This window comes from Cardiocondyla obscurior, linkage group LG06 (assembly GCF_019399895.1).
Source record: "Cardiocondyla obscurior isolate alpha-2009 linkage group LG06, Cobs3.1, whole genome shotgun sequence".
Classification (NCBI taxonomy): Eukaryota; Metazoa; Arthropoda; class Insecta; order Hymenoptera; family Formicidae; genus Cardiocondyla; species Cardiocondyla obscurior.
Window position 1 is genome coordinate 8,036,320 of NC_091869.1, and position 17,294 is coordinate 8,053,613.

The 17,294-nt window shown below is 37.4% G+C and overlaps 2 protein-coding genes across 13 annotated transcripts in view; one reads left to right on the forward strand and one right to left on the reverse strand.

Annotated features, from left to right (window-relative positions):
• Dila (centrosomal protein dilatory) overlaps positions 1–17,294 on the reverse strand; it is a 62,351-nt gene that overhangs the window by 21,563 nt on the left and 23,494 nt on the right. The window contains exons 2-3 of the mRNA XM_070658271.1: positions 16,074–16,403; positions 15,940–15,983 (exon numbers count right to left, since the gene is read on the reverse strand). The gene's annotated coding sequence lies outside the window, so the exon portion shown is untranslated. The remainder of the gene's footprint in view (positions 1–15,939; positions 15,984–16,073; positions 16,404–17,294) is intronic.
• The window catches only part of Mmd (disintegrin and metalloproteinase domain-containing protein mind-meld), a 38,566-nt gene continuing 23,110 nt past the window's right edge, over positions 1,839–17,294 (forward strand). For 8 of the 12 annotated variants that reach the window (XM_070658261.1, XM_070658258.1, XM_070658263.1 and 5 more), the window contains exons 1-2: positions 1,840–2,702; positions 16,966–17,019. In XM_070658261.1, the coding sequence (XP_070514362.1) occupies positions 2,615–2,702; positions 16,966–17,019 (142 nt within the window). In that variant the 5' untranslated portion in view covers positions 1,840–2,614. Of the gene's footprint in view, positions 2,703–16,965; positions 17,020–17,294 lie in introns of all 12 variants that reach the window. The other 4 variants (XM_070658267.1, XM_070658259.1, XM_070658268.1 and 1 more) reach the window with 2 other exon arrangements.

Here is a 17,294-nt window from a genome sequence, read left to right on the forward strand (position 1 = left end):
AGGTAAGAAAATATGATGATGATAAATCTCCCAGGACCCAGAAGTCGCGCAAACAGCAATTAGATTGAATTCTGCAGGAAGAAGCAACTTCGCCCCTTTTCGTCAGAGGAATAATAGATAATGGAAAGTATCAAACTTCAATAGCTATAATTATAACTCGCAAGATTCTGGTTTAAAACAAATGTGGAATAAAATTTCGCAGATTTTTTTAATTCGGCGTGTAGATTTTAATTTTCTTGGATAACAATATCAAATATGGACTTTCTCGACCCTAGATCTCTCTTGAATCTTAGATACCGTGACTCATGAATTATTCCAGCTTCCTTGAATCCTAGACGCTCGCGCTTTTATATTCTTCCAGCCATGGTTAGTCTGACCCTCATATTTGTTGCAAAGTAACTGCTTCCAGAATTTGGATTCTTTAAATTCTAGGCCCTCGAGATCCGAAATTATTTAACGCACGACAATCTAGCGTCTCACATTCCGAGAGTTTTTCGAGCCCTCTGACTTTACAGACTCTTAATTCTTTTCATTCTCGGTTGCTTCGGTAGCTGCAACATCCGCAGATATCCTCTTACTCAGAGTAATCTCGCAAACGCTCTTCATACGCCACTACCATCGCACTCCAATAATTCCTCCGCTCCTCTTTGTTCCACAATTTTCACCTGATCCACCATCTCCAATATCTCGTACTTTATGCTGACTATTGCCCTATGCCACCTAATTTAACCTCATTCCCTCTCTCCTTACTACCTTTTGTTTCTAATTTATTTGTTTGATTGACGCTAATCATCGTACTACCAATCAGTAGTTTACGTATGTATTATTTTCGTAATATCTGCTAATAATAAATGCTACAGACAAATTACATCTGTTGACAAATTTTTTCTGATTATTAATTCGTTTTTATCTTAAAGAACTCTTACATATCTTTGTATTTCTTTTATTTTTAATTTTAGATTACGATATAAATTTAATATTATCTGCAACGTTCTAAAACCAATTTTAGGAAAGCCACAAATATATATCTAAATCTCGATTGCATTCTTCACTTTCTTTTTACTTTTTCCGTTCGTTTTTTTTTTTTTTTTTTTTTTTATTTAAATACATTACCCCCTCCCCTTTCTTTTGTAGTAATAAGTTAATTAAAATTGAGAAAATAAAATTAAAAAAGGTTTATGCAAAATTTAACACTTGAGAAATTAATATTCAGAACAAGCCTCTTAATTCATTATTTCTTTAAATTCGTTACCGATATTTAATTCCAAATATTTTTTGTTAATTTTCCTGTTTATCCTATTGTTTCTTGTTCTCAGCTTTCCCTCCGTTCTTTCGTTCTTAAAACTCGCCATTCAGCCGAAATCTTTGGCATAACCATGTCGGCACTTTTCGTCACTCTTCTTCCGCGGAATCCTAGCCGAACGGCAGGATCACCATCTCTAGGCGATTGATGCTCCGCGGCAGCTCCCGCCACCTGGTCCAGGGTTCGTCCTCTCTCGTGCCCTGCGCGCTATCCCAGCCAGAGGGGGTTTTCGCATCTCGATACCGCTTCTATCCCCGCGGCAGCAGCGAGGAAGCCGCCGGCGCGGCCGGCGCGCGTTATTGATTTGACAGGAATGACGGGAGGCGGAATGAGCGCAGGAATCGATAAGAGAAGGTGGTGGTCCAAGCTGCTGGTGGTGCGCTGCGCGGGGGTGCGCGAGAAGGAGAGATTACTGACGCAACGAGCGTGCCAGAGCGAGCAAACGGGCGAGTGTGCGAACCGTGTGGGGTTGATAAGTGGAGGGAGTGACGAGGAGAAGAACGAGGGCTGGGGCGGTAGCGGCAGCGGCAGCGGCAGCGGCAGTGAGGTGGAGGACCAGAAGAGAGAGGGAGCGGAGAATATTTTCATACTCCAGACTCCCGGCGTAGGTAGAAGATGGCAGCCGAGGCGTGATTCGGTCCGGGCAGTTTCCTCTCTTTTGGTCGCGCGCGCGCGAGAGTAGTAGGGTTGCAATCCGCTCTGGGTTTGAGAAGAAGAAGCCGTCGGAAAGTAGTGTGCTCCCCTTTCGCGGTCGGTCTCTTCGTCGGTCGACGGTGCCTGAGAACCTCGAAGACAATCGCCGAGAGATCGTTCGAGGAGAGATCAAGAGAGAGCGAGAGAGAGAGAGAAAGAGAGAGCAGAAAGAGAGAGAGAGACCGACTGACACTGAGATAAAGATAGACGGTCAGAGAGAGGGAAAGATAGAAAGAGAAAAAAAGAGAGATCTGCTCCGCTTCGTTCGACTACATTCCGCTCGCGCGACGTGTTTAACTCGCTGTTTTTCTGTCGTTTTTTTCGTCGCCGCAAGTACGACCACCCGCGCGAACACGCTATTCGCATCTCCGAGATTGGTACACGATCAGAAGCGTATTACTGTCGAGAGGATCGGCTCGTGATCCGCTCCGCCACGCTCCGTTCCGCTCGACTCCGCGTGCCGCGTCTAATGATCGAGGAGGTGGTAGACGTCGGTGATTATGCGCGCAGTAATGAATAATCCGGTAAAGCCCGTTGGGATCGCAACAGTCGCCATCGTCGCAGTGTTTCACGAGCGTCATGTAATATGGAATTAAACAATGTTGTTAAGACGTAAACATGTTCTGGCTACACTGTGGACTCTTTGTTCTCGTGATTGCCGTACGTGGATTTATTAGCAGCTTAGCCGACACAACATCCAAGCGAGGTAACGCCTGCCTTAAGTTTATCTTGCCTGCCCGCCTGCCTGCCTGCCTGCTCGCTTGCCTATTCGGACTCGTAGCTAAAACGTATTGATGACTGGAGCTTAATCGAACCGAATCGATCTAGCCGTTTCAGAGAATGCAAAATTGTCACTCGTTAAAAAAAAATTCAAGTCTATCCGTGAATTTAGATTGTGTATCGAGCATTCGCGACCACTGTGAAGCGCATACTTGGATCAATTTCGAAAAAGATAGTGACCTAAGTTACGAGAATAACATAACGTAAGATAATTCGAAAATTTTTATCGGGCTAAGTGGAAGCTATGGTCCTCTGTACCAGTGGCTGCGTGAATGAATGGGTGTAAAGCGCTGATCGTTACGGAGGTATTGCACCTGCCTGCGCACCTTGCTTGGCCACCCTGTTCGCTTAATAATCCTAAGGAGACAAGACTCGAGAATGGACGAGTGAATTTAAGGCGTTTAAAAATCCGATCAAGTTCTAAAGCTTCTTAATTATAATCCTCCAAATTTTTTTTTTTTTTTTTGTATAAAACAATTTAATTTAAAAATAATTAAATGCAAATTGGTTTATATAACTTGTCGAGTAATCATATCCATTTTGTGGACTGAAATAATTTCGTAAAATAATTTCCAGGGTTGAGGAATGATGGTTTGATTCGTAATTAGAGCGCGAATTATTAACCGAGCCGGGTGCGATTACGTCAATTGGTATATGTGTCTGTTTAATTCTAAAGAGTTTATTAACTTTAGAATACTTATCTTTGGTACTCTCACGCTTGTATGCAATAGTACTCTCAATTATTGCATTTTTGAAAATCATAAGGTTTCAAGTTTTCGAATAATTGTTCTTCCTTTGATCAATAATAATTCTTTGAGCCTTAAGTGTCTAGGATTTCGAGTCGTCTTGAGTTTCAAGTTATTTTGATCTCCGATTCATTGAATTATAGATTTCCCGAACGGAAGACCGCGATTTCATTTTCAGCGTCAAAGAACCCATAACCCGTTGGGTTTACGGGTCAGGGGATCTCAGAATTCGAGGAATCCGAGGTATCTAGGATTCAAATAACCTAATCTAACCTCTAGAAATTAGATGGACTTAGTGAAGGAAATCCGGAATTCGCGGGCCATCACGAGGATTCGAAAAATTTAAAATATATTTATATAAACCGGTGTATTTAACAAAATTAAAGATTAAAAGTATAAAGAATTTTTCATCACCGATATATGTAGTAATAAAGCTCAAAATACAAAATTATAGAAAAGTTATTGCGTACATGTAAGTTGAAAAAGATAAAACATACATATATTTCAAATTTTTTAAATTTCGTGTATAATGTATTGATTTTTTACAATTCTCTTTAAAATATAATAATGCTAAAATTAAAAAATGTTCAAAAGCTTAAGAGCTTTGAAAGAGCTTTGCTTTAAAGTTTAATGAACCGACTCAACTGAATCTCCGTAGTTGCCAGGGCATTGCGAAGCTCGTGAGTCCTCCCAGGATGCAACCTTCGACCTTTTAAATTATCAATTTATATGTTTGACTTTTTAGATTTTGAAATTTTTAATTATGTGTTTGGATTTTTAAATTTTTACATTTGTCATTATCTATATTTAAATTTATATTTAAGTAATTAATTATATTTATTAAATTTAATTAATTAAATTTATATTTATATTTATATTTTTAATTTTTACACGTTTTACACGCTGGAATTCGATATTCTCAGCTCTGTCTTCAGACAGATCTATAAATCTTAATATCCTTGAGTCCTCGCGTTAAATCTTAATCTCGTCGATCTTTTAGAAGCATCAACATTCCCATATTTCGAAAGCTACGTTCCTTATTACATTTCCTCCTTAATAGCTTTTCATATCCCGTAATCTTCTTATTAATTACCAAAAGATACGTATTTTCTGCGACATATCTTCGCTCATTAACTTGACAACCCTTTATCACGCATGATATATCTCTCTCATTGCACACATAATTTTTTATACTACTAAAAGAGACCATACCTACGCTTCGCGTGCGCTATTTTTCTAGCATCGCGCGCGGGTGAAGCGCGGAAAAATCGCCAAGACCGTCTTTGTCTCGAATATAAAACCAAAACCATTGCTGCAATTAAAATAAGGCTAAATAAATAAACTAAAATATAAACGAATACAAGTCGAGATCAGTAATTATTTTTTACGTTAAAAAATGTATGAACTTATTAATACATTTCAAAATATTTTACGTTAAATATTATAAAAAATTACCCAATGTTAAAGTTTGTTTAGTCATAAAATTCAATAAAGTCGCGCAAAATTAAAATCTGCAATAAATCTGTTAGTTTGTAATTTTTTGCCAAACGAAAAACGTGGACATTAGATATCGCTAATTTGCGCAGGAAGAAGATAAACCGTGTTATATTTCTATTTCGTAAGTATCGCGCAAATTCGTGCGCTTTGGTAGATGCCGGCGCGGCGGCGGTGGAAAATGCGAATATAGATCAGCGGAACGACCGGTGCTTATGACCGTACGTACGCGGCACGCCGCGGATTTTCCCGAAACAGCCGCGAGAAAACGCCGCGTCGCCCCGCTCACCGGAATGCGCGTAATCGTTACGTACATTTCCGCCGGGCTTCAAATCCCGTTGCTGCATTATTCATAATGTTATCGCGCGGAATTACTCCGCGCTCGTCCGCTCGCTTTACATACCGTTAGACGCCGCCGCTCGTTGCCGCGTATAAAACCGCGAGCACGCGAACGTACGCTTTGCACATGCATCATCGCGGCTTATCGCGCCGTCGATTTCACGACGACAACGTCGGCGATGATGATGCACGTATACAGTGATGCTTAACGCGAATATTTTTGCCGCGTAGGATCAAAAGCCGGTCATTTCATGAAATTTTCGTAAAACTGGGGCTCATTTCCGAGCGAGTTTTTATGTTTTTATATAAAATATAAATTTAATACAAAATAAATTCTTTGGTTTGTGCACGAAGGTTATATTACCGTTAATATCGAATGATTAATATATTTGCGCTGCGATTTTCAAATGCGTTAGCGGTTTCATTAGCTGCTATATTGAATAGTCTATACGTTTATTCGTGCCAAGTATCGCTCGAGCTTGAAATAACAGTCATAAAATATTTATAAGCATCTTACAAGATAATTTCAAAAATATGTACAGATAGCCGTAAAATATCAATAAACGTTTTGACGACAATTTTAACGTTCTCCTGTGCGAGAGAAGTATAAAGAGTGAAATATAATGAGCGTTTCAACTGTCTACCTTAGTCTGTGGCTCAACTACTAAACTTTCAGGAAAATAATAATAACGTGGAAATTATAAACGAAAGTAACACAGTTTTACTTTTAAGTCAATTTCGAGCGAACTTTACCTCTATAAAAATTTTCATTTGGGTTTTAGTTACAAAGTCACTTAACGCGAAAACGGCGCAAGTTGTGTAGCAAGATGACGCCCGCCGTCAAATAATCAAATTTTCGTTAAGGTGGCTCGATATCAAATATTGTTTGGAGAAGCCATAAATGTGACACACTTTCGGGAAGAAAGTGTTTACATTTACAAGACATTTCCATAATCGTAAAACATATTCAAAGCTTTAGCGATCGACGGTATATGCGTCGCGATGAAAAATTCACAAGTAGTTGCATGTTACATGATACTTATCAGTAGCCGTGAAAAATGTCGTTTATAAGCAGTATCATCCCTTAACGTTCTTTACGCCGGTACTTTGCAAACGCAAAAGCACACTGAATAAATAAAATTGATCTCCGGTATAAAAGTAATTGCAAATTTTTTTTTTTTTAATATTTTCCATTAATAATTTTTAGAAGATAATTATTTTTATAATTATAGCGCTGGACATATTTATATTTCATAGGATTGAATAAAAATCTATCTCGAGTACGGTGAATGACACCGATTATAACGGAAAGGTTGCGCGGTGAACGAATATTCTGTTTACCCATTGTACATGAAATCAATCAACCTATATCCTGCAATTAATCAAAGACGTAGGACGAGAAGACGGCTCATCGACGAGTTCTCTTGAGCAGGACCCACGAGATTGAAATGGCAGCGTGCCAGTTCTAATTTATTGGCTTTTAATACGTGAACCCGCGGCCGATTTTGCAGCTCAACGAAATAGAATGATAAATCTTCGTGAGATCGACGTAATGCGCACGGATTTAATGCGAAATTTATCACCGCTCGAGACAAGATTTAAAGGAAGTGAAAGATGAAATTTATTATTAATAATTATTTAAAAAATTATTTATATGCCATTTCGTAAACATATTTTTTTCCTATAAAGATAATTATATGCTCGGTATAATGCTAATAAGTACTGAACAATTGCGGAAAACGAAGTGGTATAGTAAATGATTTCACGATAAAGACATAGTCTCTAGACAAGTGGTTACCCATTCATTCGAGCATTCATATGCCTACATACCTCCTCGTTTAACCACTCACCTACCAAGTACATCTTCACTATACCATTATCCATGATTTTCAGGTACCGTTTCTCTTTCTCGTTCAACAACGTAATACATAATTTATTATTTTTTAAAAAGAGACTTTTTCTAATATTTCTTCGATTATGTAAAATTCAAAAATAATTAAAGTAGACATTCACTTATTAATATTACGTGACATTTCGTCGATTTGAAACAGTTGTCTAAATTCCACGAGATATCTTTTACTATAAAATTTTTTTTACTAATCAGAAAACGATATTAAAAAAAAAAAAAATATTATTACATATTTTTCAACACATTTCCTTCCCAAAGAAACAAAATTATTTTAAATCGGAAGAGCTTATAGATAAAAGATGGTTTGATAGGTCTAGGTCAACTTGTATTTTTGTGAAATGGTTTTCATCGGAATAAAGATAAGTCGGTTTCTCCCGTAGGAGATCTAGGAGAATTTGTTTCTTAAATTTTACTCGACCACTGTTTTTTGCTGACGGCAGATGGAAAAGGATTAGCTGGAATCGCATAAATAGCGACACGGTGCCAGCCGAACTGCAAATCGATCTGGATTATCGATTGTTGCACTTTAGTGATAATTATTTATGATAAAAGTCACGTTTACACGCGTGAGCGTGTACACGAACGTGCACGAAGACGATCGATTTCGTGTACTCTCGCGTGTCTTTCTGCTTGCTCGTTGTCAACGTACGTATCTGGCGATCGATTTCCCGCGATGTCGTAGGGTGGCGATCAACAGGAAATCGCGAAATAACGAGGCAGTCGACTGCAGAGCGCCTGCAGTGTACATTGACGTATGCGTTGGTAGTGATGACGTAATGAGGGTGGAAACGCGAGAGAACGAGAAGGGGGAGACGGGAGGAATCAGACGGAGAGGAGGGAAAAGAGGGGGATCTTACGCGGTTATCGAGTGACGGAAGAACGAATGGATTTACTAACCCTCGGAATGCATGATGTGGGTCAATCTGATCCAGTTTCCCCTATCCCCGAACGTAAATTGTATATCGGTTATTTTATTCGAAGCGAAACATCGATCTAGGGCATCTTTGGGTGGTGGAAGCGCGGCGGACATCTTGAATAAAATGGAACAGATGCATCGGCCCATCGTCGATTATCAATGAACGAGAGGGAGACGACCTACCTCGTGCTCGGTGAATTTTATCACGCTTCGCGAATTTCGCGCGCGAGTTTCGCGTATTCCGTTTGAATTTCGTCTCCTGCGCGAATTCGACGTTTTCCGTCGAATCGAAAACATGGTCACGTAGCGATAAAAATTCAAGAAGGGTAGCAGAGACTTGGAAGCGCGGGACGCGGGGGTGAAATTAAATTTCTCGGCGAAAAGAGGCCGAGTCACCTCACTGGCGCGGCGCGGCGGCGAGATAAAAAGACGAGATCCCCAATTTTCGCATGATCTTTGAAAGAAGCTACGAAAAACGAGCTGTGGCGTTGTATGCGAGACGATGCCCTTTTGTGCACTTTTTACGGTAGATCTCTAATCTTACCTCACATTGTAATATCGTTACCTTATGTCTGTCTAGGCAATTGTTTTATTTATGTAAATCTAAAGGAATTAAATTTTAACGCCTTACACGAACAGAAATCTAAAAAAAAAAGCTATTCACGGTAAAAGCGAATAACTTTAAAAAATATTATAGTGTTTCAAAGATGAAAGACGGCTTATATTTTTATAAGATATTTCATTGAAAAGACGTCGTTATTACGCTTTTAGAGCTTTTGTTAGATATCTTATTTCAAATTATTTTTAATCGTATTGTAAAATAAAAATTAATAATACGAAAACGCGATAACGAGAAGAAAAACGCGAAAGAAAATCAACATTACTTGATATCAAAATTTAGAAAACTGTCTATTCGAAAAATCTTTTTTTTAAGACGTCTTTTAAACATTCATGCCGTCTAAGAGAGGTATCAATTGGTCTCGCCAGCTGTGTTACATTCACCCTTTCTTTAGCGAGACGTGTCATGTCGTATTGGTCGTTTGTGTGCAAACAATATCACGATAGAGCTAGGCGAGCAAACTTCCGGATCATTTTTCCCACGTGTTCTCCGAGACGCTATCAATGTCTGAAAAATTCTGCTCGAGTTCACTATCCGCTTTTCTAGTTGATGTACTCCACACAACTCTATTTGTATTGAGTTTACTTGTTATTTTTTTTTTTTTTTTTCACAGCCCAATAATCGGATTATAACATTTTTAATTCGATATAAACTGAATATGCGAATACAAATATACAATGCAATAAATTGATTTTTGCAAAAAAGATCGGGACGGAAAACATTTTAGACTAGATTATCGCGCTGAACAGATTTAATTAATAACACAATACACAAATAATTAAAAAAAAAACTAGTCATAGTTTTGTAACAGAAATATTAAATAATTTAATTTACTACTTTACATCACGAAATATAAAACTCTGCCTTCGAAAAGAGCTGACGCGAACAATTTAAGTAGAAAACGCCTTAATAGTCAGACAAAAAAGGCGAGCGGAACGAGTTCCTTTATATACGGAAATTTAAGTACTTCTTTCATTAGTTTGGAGATAAATTTTACTATTCTATTTTTATCGATCGCAGCAAAAATATCTGCCGTTTAAATTTCGAATAGTAGTTCTGAATTTGTGAATTGGTACATTTCGAATCATAGCCCTGGATCGAAATTGCCGAGCTCGTGGCAGGTCATTTTTCCCGAAAGTCCTCTTAAATCGTCTTCGACGCCTGAGAAATTCTGCGCGAGCCTGGCTGCCGCTTTTCCAGCTGACTCACCCACAACCTCTCGCCAGTCCCGTCCATTTTCCTTTTTCGGGAATGACCGTCATCATTCTCTATCTCGATACCGGGCGAATAATGTGGGAACTAGCAAACGGCAACGACAGCACGTTAGACGAGAAATAAATATGACGGCGCGAGAGGTTTGCGATAGCGGAAATGTCTACTTTATTCGACTGCGACAATATATTCTTTTAAAACAAATAAAAACTTGAAACGGCATAACACAATCTATTGATAAATTAGTTGTTCGTTGTTAATTCCTTAGATTTGCATCTGTATGTTCGAGTTTTTCAGGATTATAAAAAAAAAAAAAAATTTTTTAACCTATAAATTTATCTGTATGGATATTAAAATTTAAAAACATGTAACATTCGATGTACAAGACCGAAAAATACGATGATCCTACATCGTAAGTTTGTCGATTAAAGTACACGACTGTTGAATTGTATCCTGACACGACTAAGGATCGAGATGTCGGAGAGAAGAGCGGCCAGGACGAGTGCAAAGTGTGGTATTTGTTTTAGAATTCCTACGCTTTACCGATGTTCAAAGTGGCAAAGCGTTTGAAATCTGAAACGAATGCGCACACACCTTCATCTCAGCTAGACAGGGGAGCCATAATCCGCGAAGGAGATGCGTGGTCCTGGATGCCAGAGGCCATCGCGAGATAAATATATAAAACTTAGGCGTAATTAATCGCTACCTTTATTTCCGGGATCGTATCGTATAATATATTATTTTTATCCTGTATTATAGTTCTCCATTCAAAAAGCTGCCTTTCAATTTAGAACATTACACCCGAAAAAATAGAATTGGATATTAGCTTTTCATTACTCGTGAGAAAGAGTTTATATTACAATTAAAATTTTGTAAAAAAAATCCTTCTTTTACAAATAATATATATTTAATTAAAAAAATTTTTTCTTTTTTCTTTTTTTAGGTATCTTAATAAAATATCAAAAATGTTAAAGTATATAAAATTACATTTTTGTTGAACTCAAAATTAATTTAGATTTATGTTAAGATTAGAAAAAAAAACTCTTTAATTTATTGAGATATTTAATATTGTAAACTAAGAAATATAATATCCGGTGAACCTTTTTCTTTAAGAGTGATTCTAAATTGGTCAAAGCGTTCGTAGACGAAAGGAATTGCAGTATTTCCGAGATGTCGTATACCCTAGTATTTGTTCAACCAGCAGTCTGGGATTCGCCAATCTTCCATAAATGTAGGAAATAAACAGTTGCGACAAACACGGAAAACAGAGACAAATTTTGAGAGGAAAGACGATCTCAAAGAGAATGTCCGTTCATGTCTGATTGCATATTTATTCGAGTTTAAATTTTTCTCGCATATAACGAGATGTTGACGAGATAAATCAAAAATCAAAATTCAGAGTGAAAGAAATTAGCGCGACGGGAAGAAGTTTACGCGACAAATGTGGATTTATGTGCTTTTCCTGGAATTCACTTTTCACGTTAACGTATGTCATATTAATCACACAATGCATGTCTATCAATTTAGAAAATAAATTTAAAAAAATATATTGAAGTGCTTTTATCGTCGTGTTTTTCTTTAATTTGCAAAAGCAAAATAGTGTTTTTTTTTTATTATTAAAAAAAAAATTTCACCGTTCTAGTTTTTAATTCCAATTACACAATTGCATTGTAAAAATTAATATAAACTTGTGACATATAAGAAGTAACGTTCAAAAAGATTTCTTGAACCTTTGGATTTGAGCGACTTAAGAATTAAGATAAAAAAATGAATAAATAGAAATAGGGAAAGAGGTTGAGACTGTGTTTCAACCAACCCACTATTCACACAGCACTTTCCTCCCCTTTAGCCTTCTTCTCCTCTTTCTCGCCCTCTCGCCCTTTACGCGGCTTCTCATCCCATCGGAAAACGTTTCCATGCCGGTCTTCGGGATAAATAGTTTGCACAGGAAAAGGATTTCTCCACGCCGGCAATTTATCTCGAACGTACGCGGCTCCATTAAGCGGAGACGCAACCTTTTGAGCCTGAAGAGAGTGGGATACTGCGGATTCAGGATTACGCGTGGATTTAAGGCCGTAATCACGGGATTTCGGGACAAGCAAAGCGCGACGACAAGGCCGCCGATAACTTCGAAGAAAATTATTTTGCGTGAGATCGTGTCCGGACTTTTAGTCTTCCATTTTTATAAACATATACATTTTTATCATTAGTATGTAAGTAAATAAATATTACGCATTAAAAAATTTTTTGTCTTCTCGACCCAAATGTAAAACTTTTAATATATGTATAATCTAACTTATTGGATTTTTTTAATTTTTCAATACTGAGATCATTTTGGTCTTTAGGACTTTAAGCTCTTTTAGGTTGAGGCTCATGAAACTATTTGAAGGATCGTACAACCATTCTAAATTTGCGAACAAGTCTGCCTTACAAATGAAACGAGTCTTTCGCGGAAATGGTTTACGCGACTGTGAAAAGAAATCAATATCAGCCAATGGGAAGAGTCTTGGTTACGAAAGAATCGACAGCTGCCGCTTTCTGTGGCAATAAAGTTAAGAGACCTTAAAATAAAAGGGTAGTTTAAGCTCGAGACGTTCACCAGTAATACAGTCCTAAGTAATATAGTCTTTGTGCGAAATAAATTCAAATCAGCTTTTTCAACCTAGAGAGTTTAACTTTCGATAACGAAATTTTCTGAAAAACATTTAAAAAAAGAAGAATAGAAACACGAATGCTTGTGAATTTAACTCTAATTCTTTAATTCTGTAGTTTTAATGGTTCTTATAACTGGCAGATTGTATTTGCCACAATTTTATTAAAATCATAAATTTATATATTTCCCAAATATAATCAATATGTTATAAATTATTTCGGCTTTGTAAAAAAATCTTAATAAATTTTAAATAGCTTTGGAAAATTTTTTTTATTTAAAATGTTAAATAGGAAAGTTTTGCAATCTTCCTAACTCTGGGTGAATAGAATCATTACATTCATTAACTTTCTCCCGTGAATTTCATCTTTGACCCTTCGCTTGAACCCTAGAATCTTAATCTGAGTGTAGGGTCGTAACTTCCGGTGCAGTGCCGTCAGGCGAGCGAACGAAAGAGGGAGAGAGGGAGGGAGAAAGAGGGAGAAGAGAGAGATAGATAAGCCAGACCAGACAGGAGAACAGAGAGAATGAGAAGGAAGAGTAAAAGGAAAGGGATAGAGGGAAAAGCAATCAATCTTTGAGAGGCAGATGAGTACGGGAACCTAAAATATAGGGCAACACAAATTTAGTCTGGCTGCCGGTCCACGTCCACGTGTCGACGTGAATGCGCAACCGCCCGGGTTTGTAATCGATATTGCCGACAAGGCACCACGCCCTGCACCTGCGAGATGTGCCGGGATATGCAATGCCACCGAACCGAACCTAGTCGAACCTTGCCCAGGATTCTCTCTTCCTCTTTTCGTCTCTCTTTCTTCCTCCCCCTCTCTCTCTCTCTCTCTTTCCCTCATGCACACCCTTTTGCACTACCTTCTCCAACGTGCTACGAAACTTGGGCGATCTCAGGCTCTTTTGAACTCGATTCTTTGAGTCCTAGATAAACCGATTGTTCAGTCGTGTATACGACAGCTTGGTACCTCGACCTTTCTTACGAATCTTCTATCTACTCTACTTATCTTTCGTCTAATATTATTCGAAATTTTAGTCTTTTATAAATATTTTTAAAGTTTTTTCTCTTTTTCGTTTCTTTTTCATGTACATAATTTAATTATATCATTTTACGTGACGAAATTATAAATTTCTTTATACCACGACGTTGATTGCAATTTTTTTTCAAAGTAATTACGAGTCTCATATGTTCTTCGAAGCATGCTTCCAACTAAAGAATTTCAGAATTTTTTTTAAGTCTATTTCCTCTTCGAATTCCAGATAAATCGATTGCTCAACTCCGTATGTGGTAATATGATGCTTACCTTGAACCTAGTCAAGGTTTCCTGAGGGACTCTTTACCTCTCCTACACGTTCGTTTTTTTTTCTTCGATGTTAACGTACTCTCATTAAAAAAAAAAAAAAACTTTTTTATCTTTTACAGAATTTTTAATTCTGAATAATTGAAGAACATATCGAATCATAATTACAATTATGCAATTTATATAACGATTAAATCGAATCTATTCTAATCTTGCGTTTACATTCATATTTTCAGATATATCTGTGTTTTACCACAAACGATGCCTTCGAACTTGAGCGATGTCAAAACCCCTCAAGTTCTAAGTAACTTAATTATCAAACTCGTCAGGCAATCGAACTTCCTTCATCTTTGACGCTCTTCTCAACCTCAATCTTATCCAATTCAAACTTTGTTGCTCCGATTTCCCGGATTTTAATATAAAATATTAAATTAAAAAAAAAAAAAAAAAAGGGGGATGGTGATTAATATAAAAAATGTCACCTATTAGTAAACTACTTAATATTTTTGACGTTAATGAAAAGTATTTGCGTCAACGATGATTGAAAAGGTTTTAGTCGCTCAGTCGCGAAGGGCGATGTACCCAGTTTCGCTCGAACAGCCCGAAGGGCTCCGGAGGGTAAGAAACGCCGTTACAGCACCGTCGCGTCATTGACTCCGATCTATTCGAGGCCGACTTCGCCCTCGGCGAATGTTTTTGTACTCCGGTACCGGAAGTAGGCCAGCGCAAACTGTCGTCCCTTTATCCGGCGATACGTCCGTCTTATGAATTTTGCGGCGAGAAATTCTACGCGAAGATGAAAAAGTTTCGCCATCCATTCTTGTCCTTGCACAGGATAAAAGTGCAAATACACCCGTATATTTTTTTTTTTCTTGTTGCCCGCATGAGCGTTTTACTCAATCCAGATTGCGAGACGTGATGAATTACACGATTATTTAAACGGATCTCTTTATGTCAAAAAAAAAAAAAAAAATTACAAGGCGTTCCTATCACGCAAAAAAAAACCTCCTGCAAAAAACATACCGAAAGTGCTTGCGTCGGCCGTCGTTGTACGTCCACAAATTAAAGGTAATGTCGGATATTTGACTAATGTAGGAAAATTATTCTATTTGTATGCGAATAGAAAGGCTGGGAATTTCTATATTAACTTTGCGTAACAGATGAATGAGCGAGATAGGTAAATATAGTTATAATGAAACGAGTAACTGATGCATAATTAACGGATTCATTACGATGTTTCAATATTGAAATATTCAACATTCGTCGTCGCTAGTCCTTCGCTATTATGACATTTAATATTTCAGAGAGAATATTTTTATAGCCAACATAAACAAATTAATTATGAAATACTTTGTACGTTTGTAAGGGTTGCGAAATTATTATAAAATGCAAAAATTGAATAAAAGGAATATCGTACATTTTAAACAGCTTCTTTTCTTTAAACATTAATTATTTTTCAAATAAAAAATCTGCACTAAAATTAAAGTTTATTAGTAAACTCAGTTAAAATAAAAATAACTTTTATTTGAAATATTTTGATGTTTTGACTGCGCGATATTTAAAATCCCAAGTGTCTTTGATCCTTTGATCCTTTATTCTTTTGATCCTCGATTCCTTATTTGGATACGGTCAGCAAGGAGTTTACTCTGTTCGAGTTTGTTAAAGTTTAGTAAAGTTCATCTAGTTTAAAACTTTCAGATAAACCACTAAAACCTGAACACGTTTGTTCATTGTTAATCCTTTTACCGTCAATATCTTTTTAAAACATTATTCTTGGTTGATTATTATAAAAAATTGTTTAAAACTTGTTAAATTTATTGTATTTATTCACATTTCGCACGTGTTTTATTTGGTTGTTTCTTAGCATGTTAATGTTATATGTATATTTTAATGTATTAGAAAAAACCATGGGCGCGCTATTTTTTAAGAAGCCCTAAAAAAAAATTACGAAAAGAAAACCATGCGACTCACCAGACTGCATGAGCTTCAGCGGAGTTGATGAGTTCTGCCGGTGACTGTAACATAAAATAAAACATTATTGTAGACATGTTATTTAAATTAAAGTAAAGTTTTTTTTTGTTTCTAAAAAAAAAATTGATATTTACCTATAAGTTGCTCCGCCGATGCATGATGCCCTTCCCGGGCTGCTCTTCCTCTCAGATGGGACGTGTCGAGTCATCTTTCCGCGCACAAGTCACTCGCGAACACCCCGACCGTGATTTTACACGTGTACAACCGCGAAAATTACACACTGATTACTTTCGCGCGTTCCATGCTCGGCACTCGCGATTAGAAGAAAGTCGTATATCAAAAAAACTACGCCCGAATACTCAGCGGAACTCGCGGGACGACCGACGAACCGACCGCGGTTCGTATATATCTTAATATCGGCAGCGACGACACTCGTTGACGACGGCGGATGCAACTGCGTCGATCTGTAACAAAAAGAAATATAAAGTTTAATTGTAGTTATCGTGCCGGGAGGGTTTTCGTTAAACGCAAATACGTACAAATACTACTTTCGGCACGTGCACGCGGTTGCTGTGAGTGCGTAGTACGTACATGTGCTTCGCGCGACCGCTGGACAAGGACAAAGCGAGAGTGGGAGTAGTGGAGAAATATACCTAAGGAATATTCCGCGCTCGCTCTCTCCCCGTCCCCCCACCCTCCCGCGCCTATCTATTCGTTACACTCGTTCGATTTAATTGTAATATTTAATTAGTATGTCCAGACAAAGACGGTACTTTCCCCAGGTCGTCCACGATCTCGAAAATCGCCAAGACCGTCTTTGCCTGGACATATTAATTAAATATTAAAATTTAATCGAACCTCAAAATTATCGTGAAGCAAGCCAAGCGGGAGAGAACTAGTCAGCGTCGGTTTCAAGCGGAATTAAAAAGCTAATTCGTGCCTCACCCACGAATTTTTTAAGATAGGAAATACATCTAATAGAACCTGGATAATTTATTGAATCGTGCATTTTATTTTGTGTTTTAGAAGCAGACTACACCTTAGATGATTCCTTTTGGAAGGAAGAGGAAACTCCCGCTGGTGAGTAAACGTATTTTAATAGATACAAATTGTTGAAATTAACTAGTTCCAATTATCATTCTTACAACGTGAACCTAAAATGTAATTAATTCATCAAGACGTTGAAGTTTAATGAATAAAGCTTTATAGTATTAAAAAAATTACTCAATTTAATTTAAAGTTTTTGCGGAGAAAATTAATTTTAATTAAATTAAGAAAGAGACTCTGAAATTTATTTCGTTATAATGTATGTGTCAAATCGCCGATTAACATAATTAGAATTTGGGCCAATCTTA